This window comes from Dermacentor albipictus, unplaced genomic scaffold (assembly GCF_038994185.2).
Source record: "Dermacentor albipictus isolate Rhodes 1998 colony unplaced genomic scaffold, USDA_Dalb.pri_finalv2 scaffold_35, whole genome shotgun sequence".
Classification (NCBI taxonomy): domain Eukaryota; kingdom Metazoa; phylum Arthropoda; class Arachnida; order Ixodida; family Ixodidae; genus Dermacentor; species Dermacentor albipictus.
Window position 1 is genome coordinate 1,719,930 of NW_027225589.1, and position 12,010 is coordinate 1,731,939.

The window sequence follows — 12,010 nt, forward strand, 5'->3', positions numbered from 1 at the left end:
TACAAACACCTCCTTATATTTGAAGACAATGATATGAATGAAAATTTACGGTGGATATTAACTATTGCTCTGAAGAAAGATGTAATCAATGTTGAAATTTTGCATTTCACCTAAATTTTATTAGAAGAAAAAATAAGCTTCTGCTCTATGCACAATACTAAAATTTTGTTCTGGATGACATCATGCTGAATAGTGCAAAAAGTACGGCTAATTACAGCAGAACGAGTCTGAAAAGGTAGCTGACCTAGCCCCTACATACTTTTTTCTCAAATTCGAATTTCTATACTTAGGCCTTCAATCCAAAGTTTTCTGAATTGTGAGTTACCTAGAGGATCACAGTTAAAAAATTCGCCAGTTATGTTGTGCATATACGTCGCAGTAAGTTTTGTTCCTACAGTTTTTATTTGGAAACAACTTTTATCCCATAACCACTGTGACGTTGCTTAGCTTCCGGCGCTTTACTTAAACTAATTACGGGGGTATTGGTCACCAAACGCGGCACGTCCTATTGTTGCGGTGGGATTAGAGAAGAGAGAGGAAGAAGATAGGAGACGCTGGCTGCTGCGTGTTGTTGGTGGTCAGCCAACATATATATATATATATATATATATATATATATATATATATATATATATATATATATATATATATATATATATATATATATATGTATATATATGTTGCTAATATATTTTTACACACTCGCAACATCTCCGTCACACTATTAACTCACCAAGCGAATGGTGTGGATGTACGAGAAGTACAGACAAAACATATGAGATATATATGCTAGTTGTGCATAACTGTGGAACAAGAATGAAAAAATAACAAGTTCTGAAGAGGCGTGGAATAGAGCTTTTAGCGTTATATATCCACAATGTTCTACAATTGGTACCTACAACAAAAAAATACGCATAGTGCATGAGTGGTAATGTCGTCTACAGTTCCGCAACGTATTACTAACTTTGGTGGGCGTCGGTAAATGCGTGATAAGTAGTGATTGCATACATAATAATCTAAAATTTCCTATTGTCTTCAATATCTGTTTTTAGACATCCTTTTAAAAGTGAGGAATAGATGCTGGGCAAGGCACCATGAATGCTTATTGAGTAGTGAATATTCATACTAGCTCTTCTTTTGAAATAATGTTCGTTAAATTATGTTAAAGAACCCTTAGGCGTTCCAACTGAAGTTCTCCTGAACTGCCAAAAGCCCGTTTCATAGATACATACGCTGAAAGGAAAGTGCATTTTGAAACAAATTTCAGGCGCAATATCTTATAGCTTCTTCCTTTCTGGGAATATCTACTGAGTTTATTTGCACGTAGATCAGACCGGCTTTATTTCGGCTTTGAGAACATGCAAATAACTTGCATATATTATTATTAGGTGAGTTATAAGTCACTATCGCACATTCATCTACATTCAAGGCAACTGGTAGATCATTGCGGATAAAAGAAGACTTCCTCATATCAAGTGCACAGCCTAAATATTCTGCGCTTCCGATCACAAGACAGAACGTGAAGCAGAGAGAACAACATCGACGAAAAAAACCCACCGTAATTTGTTTTGTGCTAAAATAAGTAGAATATACGTTTATAGAAACATCTCCAGTCAAAGCAAAGAAGCGAGCTCCGAAGCCTATTTCTGATCCTGAACACAGCTGGTTTCACAGTAGAAGAGAAAGAAGAGCCAAGCAAAGATGTACGAGGTCGAAGATGCCCAAATCAGCCAAGAAGGAGGCCTTGATGCGCCCTGGTCTCAAGGAAGTCTGGGGCTAGTGCAGCGTTACCTGGCGTCGGATCATGAATTACAGACGTCTAGGAACCCGTGGTCCGAAACTGCCTATTTCAGGTGAATACTCATTAACGCAGGGTTGGTATTGTAAGCACTGTCCGTCTTTAAAAAAGAAAGAGCTGTATATGGTTAACTGCACTCAAATTGTTCGTCTGCCTCCACACACGCGATTATGTTTTTGATCATGTATAAATCAATGCTACACTTCATCGCATTGCGCTCTATATCCCAATTGAGTACTGCACATTTGTTGCCGCTGCTCGTGATTATACATTGTTGGTCTTAAAGACACCGAATAATATGTAGAGACATTTTCTAGATGTATTGCCATTGGCGCATTCTTTATAATGCATGAAGACAGCAGTCGCCAAGCGTCGATAAAGGCAGACGGCCTGCCGTCCTAACGATCACTCCGCGTCACAGGACCTTCTCATGCTTAGCCAAACCCCCTTACTAGAGTATATTTTTGCACTGTATAATTTATCAGCCTAGTTTAAATAAGTCCAGTTACATTGCACTGTTTTCAACGATCTCGTATGAACACCAGAGGCACATGTCAAGGATATATTCAGAACTAATTTAGTCAATTTCTCCCGACCACGTCAAGCACACTTTCGGCAATTCTGGTGCTTGTTTACATGACTATATGCGGCTCATGTATCTATAACAGAGAGGGGTCATCTCCCGGAAACGCCGCTTGGTGTTTTTTTTTTTTGCACATAGGAGTGGACGTGTTTCATGACTCCAATGGCTGCACTCTAGTGAGCGAAATATTTTGGCTAGTGGCCTTGTCAGTGATTTTTGTATTCGATGTACTGCTTTACGTTAGGCCGTGCATGACGACGTTGTATTCTCACGTGTATGTGTGGCAGGTAGCCTGTGGTTTCAGTGCCATTACATTGGTGATAGGTGGCATCTGCTTATCAGAAGTTGAGCCAAGGAGATATTTTTTGTTGCATTCGTTGTCTTATTTCTTGTGTGTGAAGACTGGCTCTAGTGAAACTAGCGTGCTTTTATTCTCTTGGAGCTAATGATTAGTACAGCGGGAAACACCGTGCATCTTCATCGGTGCGCGGTGTTTCGATCGGTGCAGCTTTGGATCATCTGAAGATGCCAGGAACGACAGTGAGCTCAAGGATCGGCGCACGAACCTCTTGTGGTTGACGATTCTCGCCGTGCTGGCCATCGCTCTGGCGTCGGCCGTCGGCTCGCTCCTGGTCAATGCCAGCTGGTGGTTGCACGGCGATTCCTTCTGGGCGACCCAGCCCTTGCTGGCCGATGAGCGGGAGAAAGAGAACAGCCAAGCCATGGTGGCCGCCCGCGAAGTGCTGCGAGGTACAGCAAGGCCGATGATGGTCAATGTGCATTCGACCAGCACATCGCGGGGGCATCGGACGTCCTTAAAGACCATCCGTGAGACTGAAAAAGAGAGTGGAGCCACCATACAAGCAGTGTATCGCGAGCCTCTCAGCACCATAGGTGTAAGTTTTGCTCAGTGTTACTCTAATATGCGCATAGTGACGGAAAGTTTCGTTTGGAACATGCACACGCACTCCAAATTGCGCGACCAGTGCTATAGTAGGTACAGGTGCGCAGCGCTTTATATTATCAATATGGAAACGGCATGCTCGCATTGATAATTTGGCACGAGCCACGATAAGAAAGCCGCCACAGTAGCACAACACATCGAAGTAGTGACAGCTGCTAATATATCGCGATGAGCTTATTTACTTTCCGTAGTGCTGTTACTCCCAGGACCATGAGATTAAAGCGACGCAATGCACCGTCTTGTCTGCACTGTGTTGTCTAGGTGTTGTCTTGTGTCCCGGTCTCTTATCACTGCTTTCACACACGGGAAAGCTATTTTCCCACCTATTTATTGACTTCAAACTCCCAATACACTACACAAGTTAACCATTAGAGCTATTGCGTTGTCGTCAGCGCTTTTAGGGTTACCATTATAATCTATGTTAGTATAACATGCTCAATAAAAAAAGATTACTACGAGTTGCTTAAGGCGATTGTGCACTATAGCTATGTCTAAGCCTCGCCACTATTATAGCGGAAACAGACAGTGCGTGAACTCGGCAGGCTTATATGACCTTGTAAAATTGCAGCACTTATTCCAGCAAAAAAAGTCAGACCAATAAAGTTACGGTGCCCAACATACTCATCGCTGCAGTATCACGGCAATTTCCAGTCAGAGCCACGTTCGCAGAACCCCAAAAACTGTTTTCGCAGCACTCATGCACTCCTAACTACACCCTCTCTCGGGTCTGCAGTTGCAGCGTGGGCGCTGAACACACGGTTGTTTACAGTTATCCGTCTCTAATTATATATAACGATGATCGCAGATGATTTGCTGGGCAGGATAAAAACTCAGACTATCTTCCAATTGAAACTGGTCGCTATCATGTAGACATTTGGCCTGGAGGAACAAGTCCCACGCTTATTTCTGTGGAGGGATAGGCGCAACGGTCTTCCGACTGAAGTATACTTGCGAAATGTTATTTCAGGTAACCTGGCAGTTAACCCAAGTCGAACATTTTATCTCACTTAGAACATATAGAGAGTGTCAATTACAGCAAAAATCGGCAAAACGGCAGTAATCAGCGATGATGTAAACCAATGATATCTGCTCATAACAACTCGTCTTCGAAACCAGTGTCGCAGTAGTCATGCACAATGAATTTCGCAAGCAAGTTCTCTTCTCCAGAGTACAAATTAAGAACCCAGCGATGATGAACGACATTGTAAAAAAAAAGATTCTGGTGATATGTATACCAAAACTACCATCTGACTATGAGACACACTATATTAGACGACTCCGGGATTATGATGAGCGAATAGGGTAATTTACGATGTCCGAAAAACTAGGTACACGAGCGTTTTTGCATTCCGTCAACATCTTAATAAGGCCACCTTGGCCATTATAGAACCCATGACCTCGTGCCCGGCAGCACAACATCATAGCTGCTTGATACACCGGCGCGTCACAAATACTTTTGGGCCAGGAGATTCATCTTTGGAATAAGTACACTTCGCCTTATTGCTTTTTCTCATAAAAGTACAGCGCTGAACAGTTAATGCATATCTTCCACAGCTTGAATGCGCTAAGCTCTCAAGCGAGAGAATAAAGTTACAAAAAATCTCATTCATTTTGCTAGTTACCATCGGAAGACATTAAATTACCACCCGATGCAGTTTTATTTTATTGTTTCTAAGCGTGAATACGAAATACGCTCTTGACCTAATCAAGAGCAGCTTGTGTGAATTACGCAAATAATAGACCATATGCCACAGATACCTTGACAAAATACCACCGCATTGAACGAGACGCCTTCTATCGCGATGGTTTCTTAAGTTGTCGGTTCGCATTTCAAATTGCAGAAAGAGCTTCCAGCAGTTAAGTTCGTTCTATAACTCATCTTCACCGGCTCTCACCCCTGAAACGTTAGGAATTTGTGCTCCCCAGTTCCCATTTGAAGGAGTATTTGACGAAGTGAACGTTTGCAGGTTAGAGCAAGCTGTCTCGTTTCGAGATGCAACAGAAGTATGAATCATATTTGTTTGTTGAGGGTGCGCCACCCAGTAGCAAATTAGAATAGTTCTCCTTTTCTATTTTTTCTTACCTATCCGCACCATTTCGATGGTCTCTACTAAAACAATTCTTTAACATTTTGCTGGTGAATTTGTTCATGTTTCTTCAAATGTACATTAGGACGCTTCTATTTCCACCCTGGAAGGAAACGAGACTGTCGTCGTCGTCCAGTACAAACGAAAACAGACCACATCACTAGAAAAAAACGCATAATAAAGACGAAGTAAAGACATTCCACATTGTCACTTTATCTAGAGGAAAGGCCAGCTCTGGGGCAAGCTTCGTAACTACAAAGGTAACGGGCTAAAACAGAAAGAATTTGCGGATGCCAGCTCTGTGCAGTGAACATACGCTCAGCTGACGTGAGCGAATAATGACGCCCACCCACCGCGATTTAACGGGGGCTATGACGTGGCACAGTTGAGCTGGAGATTCCGGGCTGGAGTTGAACCAGAGCAGCCGCATTTCACTAAAGGCAACATGCAAAAGAACGGTCGTGTACTAAAAAATTAGATGCAAGTCAAGGAGCCCACTGTCCTCAAAGTTATTTCGAAGCCTCACACTGCGTCAAGCCTCATAATACGATATTGGGCTTGGCACGTAAAATAGCCGTCTTTTTTTTAATAATGGCGGATGCTGACACGATTGCACTCTCCAGGATTAGTATTCGTCACTGCTGCAGAATCGGCTGGATGGATGGGACGTAGAATCAAGGATGGCCACTCTATTGGTTGGAAGTTAGAATCGTCCTGGCCCAAAAAATGTTTCTTTGATGTTGTAATTTCTTCGCCACACATTGTGCGACTCGTGCGTTGTGCCAGTGCACAATAAAACGACCCGGGGTGTAAGTCCATAACAGCAATCGCTGTAACAAAGAAAAAAAATGAAAAGACGACGTAGTAACAAAAAATTTCTGAAAATATCCGCGTTGTCCGCGTACACATACCTGGTTCGTGTTCAACGAAGTACTTTTCCGCAATATAGAACATCGTGAATTTTTCTCCGGTCATTACACTGTTACTGTGCAAAAGAACAAGCAGTAAGATGAAGCGGACGACAGCGATGACGCTATTTACTGCCCCACTTTTATTGAATTGTATTCCGTCCTTTGACAACATGAGCAGCATGAAACAACAAGAAACAAGTTGTGATACGGGACATTTATTGCCACGGTTCAAGTTCAAGTTTATTGTTGTTATGACATGTACAAAAAACGGGCTTACATATTATATACAGCATCAGGAGGTCCCAGAGTGAGAAACTGCCAGGGGGACCTCCTATCATTAGTGGGTGCATAAGAGTGTTAGAGCAGCAAGTAGAGGGCGAACAAACAAACAAAACAAAAAAAAAACGCGTTAAAAATACAGTTCGTAGGGAACAAGTGCAAATAAATAGAAGACAATTAGATATATAGTAAAAACAGCATTATACAGTAATATCACAATAAATAATCATAAGCAGGAATATATAGTAATATAACAAAATTCGGCTCTTCTGCATATTACCAACAGAGAAAAATACAAAATATTTTACAGAAATATGAAGCCCAACGATACAATAACAGAAGTAATGTAAAGAAAATGTAATAAATATGGAAATGTTTTTATGACAAATGAAAAGATGCTTCTGCTAACAGTATTCTTTTCATATTGTGTTTAAAAAACTGCAATGAAAGAGATGATTTAATATTAGCAGGGATGCGATTCCAAAGTGAAATGCCATGGAAACGAAGTGTAAATTTACCATAGTTAGATCTGATTTTAGGTAATAGAAGGTTATTGCGTTCTGCAAACCTAGTATTATTTTTGTGCATGAGGTTATCAAAAGGAAGACTGTCTAAGGTTATTTCACGATGAAAGAGACGAAATGTAATGAGTAACAACTTGTGATAGAACAGCTGTTGAATGGGTAAAACGTTAAGATGTTGATAGATAGGTAAAGAATGGCACCGGAATGAGCTAAAGGTCATTAATTTTATTGCCTGATTTTGAAGACGTTGAAGTGGTTTTAGATGAATGGCATATGTATTACCCCATGAGGATAAACAGTATGATAAATGACTGTTAATATAAGCATGATACAACGATCTAATAATATGAGGGTTGATGAATGCGCGTGTTTTAATGATAATGCGGATGCCGAATGAAACCTTTTTTATTAGCGAGTTGACATGACTATTGAATTTAAGGTGTTTGTCGAGAGTAATACCCAGAAATTTAACAGTATCAGATGTCGGTATAACATAAGTATTTAACGAGACAGTTATTAGAGAAGAAATCGGTGTTTGTGGATTATGAAATAGTACAAAGGTTGTTTTTAAAGGATTGATTTGAAGTTTATTATCAGTGCCCCAGGAATAGACATTGTTAAGATCAGTGTTAAGTGTGTCTTGAAGTGCGGTAAGCGATTTCTGTGACGAGTAGATGGTAGTGTCATCAGCATATAACAAACAGTTACAATTGGTAAGTACATTTGGTAGATCATTTATAAATAATAAGAACAACAATGGGCCTAGTATAGAGCCTTGGGGAACGCCACAGTTAATTACTTTAGTAGAAGAGAATTGGCCATTAAGATACACTACTTGAGGCCTGTTAGACAAGTAGCTACGAATAAGAGTTAGGGATGGGCCAGTAATACCAAAAGATTCGAGCTTATACAGAAGAATAGAATGATCTAGAGTGTCAAAGGCTTTTGTTAGATCGATGAATATGGCTCCTGCAACAAACCCTTCGTCAATAAAGCGTTTAATGTTATCCGTGAAGTTAATTAATGCCAATTCCGTCGAATAATTCTGCCTAAAACCGAATTGGAATGGAGAAAGAAGATTAAATTTATTGAGATAGTGCATTAGACGAGTGTAAATAAGTTTTTCAATGGCCTTACTAAAAAACGGCAAAATGCAAATTGGGCGGTAGTTATTAATGTTTTCACGAGAACCCTTTTTGAACACAGGGATTACTTTACCCTGTTTCATCAAATCAGGAAATATGCCTGTGCTAAAAATTTTGTTAACGATATCTGCAAAAACAAATGATATGTCTGCCGCAACCAGTTTTATTCTAGAAGGCTGAATAGAATCTAGGCCAGGTCCAGTAACATTAAGAGAAGAAATTACCTTTAAAACTTCTTCGGAAGAAACCGGTCGAAGAAAAAATGACTGAGGGCAACGTGGGAGATGGCGTAAAACACTAGGCGATAGCATGTTCTGACAAGTGGCAAAATGATCACTAAAAGCATTTAATATGTCAGGCTCGGTTGTGCATTCCTCGTTGTCGTAAATTATCTTTTTAATGCCCGTGTTAGTCTCTGTAATATTAAGAAATTCTTTAATAAGCTCCCAATTACGCCTGGTATTCATACCGTTCTGAATTATCCGTCTTTCGTATTCTTACGTATGCAGCCCAATCACGTGTGCGGGCGCTCCTTCTACACGTACTGCCCCGTGGTGCGTCAGGAGGCGTACTACAGCGCCCGCGAGCGCCGCTGCGTGCTCACCACGGCAGACTCTGTGCGCGTCTGCAACCGGTCGCCCAATCGGTTTGCCAGCTTCGACGCGTGCTACAACGCGTGCGGTCGCCTGCACGGATCCATGGCTGACCGGTGCTTTGAGAAGACATTGTTCACAGACTGCGAAAGGTTGGTGGGTGCAGGCAGCCGCATTACGCCATTGAAACCCGCAGCTGTTATTCATTCGTTCGGTTTTCGTTCATCAATGAATACGAGGTGTTTAAAACGGAAAATATCGTGATTTTATTTTTATTTCAAGAATAAGAAAATACTACTTCCGAGTACCAAAATAGTCAGCAGCCAGTTTTATATTTCTTTTTTCTTTGTGAACCTTTTTTTCTTTGGGAAGCTAGCATAGCTTTTATTGGTATTGACAAACTAGCTTGAATCGCCTACGCCCTTCGAGAAGAGCCCGACCGCTGCATGATAATATCCTGTACAAAGTGATAGTTTGTAAGCGTAAAAGCAACAGTACGCTATTCCTGAGGCTTTGTATTCTGTAATGGTTCAAACAGAGCAATAGGCGGGAAAAGAATTTAAGCTCACGGCCTTCGGTATTTCAGGCGCATGAAAAATGCTCCACGAAAATGCCGCCTCATTTGATCGAAAAGAAATACCATACCATTTGATCCTTTACAGATTCTTCAGACCTTCTGAATATTATTCTGTGATGCATAACTCCAGTGCTATAATATATCAAACCACCATCTTTTTAACTGGAATAACATTCTTGGCATTGTCTATCCTGTTTTCCTTCCAGCTATCTAGCTATCCCACCATAAAGGTGGGCTCATACCGTGGATGGTGTGGTCTGAATATATTGACCGACCCTAAATGTTGTGCAGCTTAAATTTTGGGCCATTCCCGTGGGAATGTGCCAATGGTTAGTGACTACTGGGTCCGTGCCACTCTTCAATGATGTCAACTACTTGCCACGCTTTCGCGTCAACCTGTGTGTGTGCATTGGGTGTGAGCCTCTGGCGCCACTTGGTATAAGCCAGTGGGTATGTGGCTTATACCGAGCTGGATCTTCAATGATCCCATTAAATACCAAACTTGGCCACTGTCTATGTGCCACGTGGTGTGCACGAACGTCACAGTGGCACCGCCAAAAGACGTAGCGTACCTAAGGGGAAGCGCGAAAGGGGCGCGGCTGTCAAGAGTACACGCCTGATACATGACACATTCCGGCTGTTCAAATACTTTGATGATCACCGTAGATAAGTTCTGCGCATTTTTTTCTTCCGGTTAGTAAGGTATGCACATAGAGGTGCAGGCTGTTTGTTTATTATTTGAAACAGCGACTTGCAAGTTATATTTTGGCTCAAGAGTTTATTTTAATACGTCAGCAAGTATAAAGATACCGTTAACATGTGAAATTGAGCCTCGAAGTTGGACACCGATCTTGTCTAAGCGTTGGAACCAGGCTATCAAGACAGGCTGAAAATGGACTTGTTTTTTCAGTGCCGTCGAGCTTCTTGAGAACAATTTACTAGTAAAAAGGCAGAGCTTGGCATCACTTTTAATTTAATATTTGGGGTTTTACGTACCAAAACCACTTTCTGATTATGAGGCACGCCATAGTGGAGGACTCCGGAAATTTTGACGACCTGGGGTTCTTTAACGTGCACCTAAATCTAAGCACACGGGTATTTTCGCATTTCGCCCCCATCGAAATGCGGCCGCCGTGGTCGGGATTCGATCCCGCGACCTCGCGCTCAGCAGCCCAACACCATAGCCACTGAGCAACCACGGCGGGTGGCATTACTTTTCACCAGGTACCGTATGTTTTACAATTTCTCTTACCTGTTCCCACGTGCGTTCGCAGGCAGGACGTGTTGTACTCATGGTGGGTGTTCTCGGGCAAGAACTGCGTCCGGTGGAATTTTCCACGTGGTCTTTGCCCGGACGACAAGGAGTTCGGCACGGCTGTGTTCGCTAACCAGTCTGCATGCGTTGTGCGCTGCCTCTCATCTCCGAAAGCTGACAAAATTAGCGCATTCAACGACAGCGAGAGGCGCGGAACGTGCCGGCAACCAAAGGCGAAGCTTTGCACGCCGGAACAGCTGCGCTTTCCATACTTCGCCGATATTTTGGGAAGCGGCCGTGGACACTGTATCAGAGCGACCTCGGAAACCCTGCTTATGCACCGATGCCTGGTAGGGGCCAACCGCTTCGGCACAGTTGCGGCTTGCCGTAAGGCTTGTGAGCGCCGGAAGACCTAACAGTATTGCGACACAAGTGCTCCATTAGTTTGTCGGCACCACAGTGTGCCATAAGTGCGGAAATAAATCGTAGTATTCATATGGAAGGGTAGTCTAAGCAAATTACTGCCTCATTAGCAAACCTCACCTCCTATTGCTGTGTGTGCCAGAAGTTCCCCAATCTGAAAGGAATTCAAGTACCTCTTTCTTATGTGACTGCGATGGGAGAAATTGTGCGCGCAATTTATTGTAATTGATATACGTTGCAAATGATCAAGTAGCAACAAATTTTGAATGTATAGCGGAAATTCTGTCGCATACCACATCGAGCACCTTATCATGACTTCAGTAGTTCTGCAAAAAGAACCCAGTCACGCCACGCAGAGAACGAAGAAAACACTGAAATACCAATTGAAGGCTGGAGTACTCGAAGACAGAGCAAGAAACGCCAAGATGAACTGTATGGAGAAAAGTGTGGAGTTCGCCTATTCGAGTAGCAGTTTGTGAGTGAGTAAAATCTCGCTCGCTGTGTAATGGCGATCACTTTCCACTTTTATTACAGCATACAATGTGATTAACACTAAATTCGGAACATGGTTCTCTGTAATGTTAATGCAGTTTCAGCCATGATCACGCAAACACCTGAAGTGAGTAGGATGAGAAGATCAGGAGGTGAGGAGATAGAAACGGAAGATGAGCCGCAAGGATGGAGGTTGCGGAAAATTACAAAAGTAATACTACCTCCATCGGGCTTTGCACTTAATGACTGGAGCACACAGATGATTAAAATTATAATGGAACAAACTGCAGCCAGGCAAGCGCAACCTATGTGACCGTATTTTGTTTATGGTTTCATAGCTATAATGTTACATATTTTAGCCGCGAAAGAGAAAGAGGAG

At 42.2% G+C, this 12,010-nt stretch overlaps 1 protein-coding gene across 1 annotated transcript; it reads left to right on the forward strand.

The window, feature by feature from the left end:
• The first annotated feature begins 1,687 nt into the window (after positions 1 to 1,687).
• Positions 1,688 to 11,487, forward strand: LOC135919729 (uncharacterized). Its single transcript, XM_065453596.2, has 4 exons — positions 1,688 to 1,853; positions 2,890 to 3,277; positions 8,801 to 9,036; positions 10,736 to 11,487. Exons 1-4 carry the CDS (start codon positions 1,702 to 1,704, stop codon positions 11,130 to 11,132), a joined length of 1,173 nt encoding a protein of 390 aa, XP_065309668.1. The 5' UTR covers positions 1,688 to 1,701; the 3' UTR covers positions 11,133 to 11,487.
• Positions 11,488 to 12,010: the final 523 nt, after the last annotated feature.

Excerpts from the sequence above, each read along its gene's own strand:
- LOC135919729 (XM_065453596.2), top strand. The coding sequence starts at position 1,702 with ATGTACGAGGTCGAAGATGCCCAAATCAGCCAAGAAGGAGGCCTTGAT. Across the intron at positions 1,854-2,889 it reads TCCGAAACTGCCTATTTCAG|CTTTGGATCATCTGAAGATG; the intron begins GTGAATACTCAT and ends CGATCGGTGCAG. Across the intron at positions 3,278-8,800 it reads AGCCTCTCAGCACCATAGGT|CCCAATCACGTGTGCGGGCG; the intron begins GTAAGTTTTGCT and ends TTACGTATGCAG.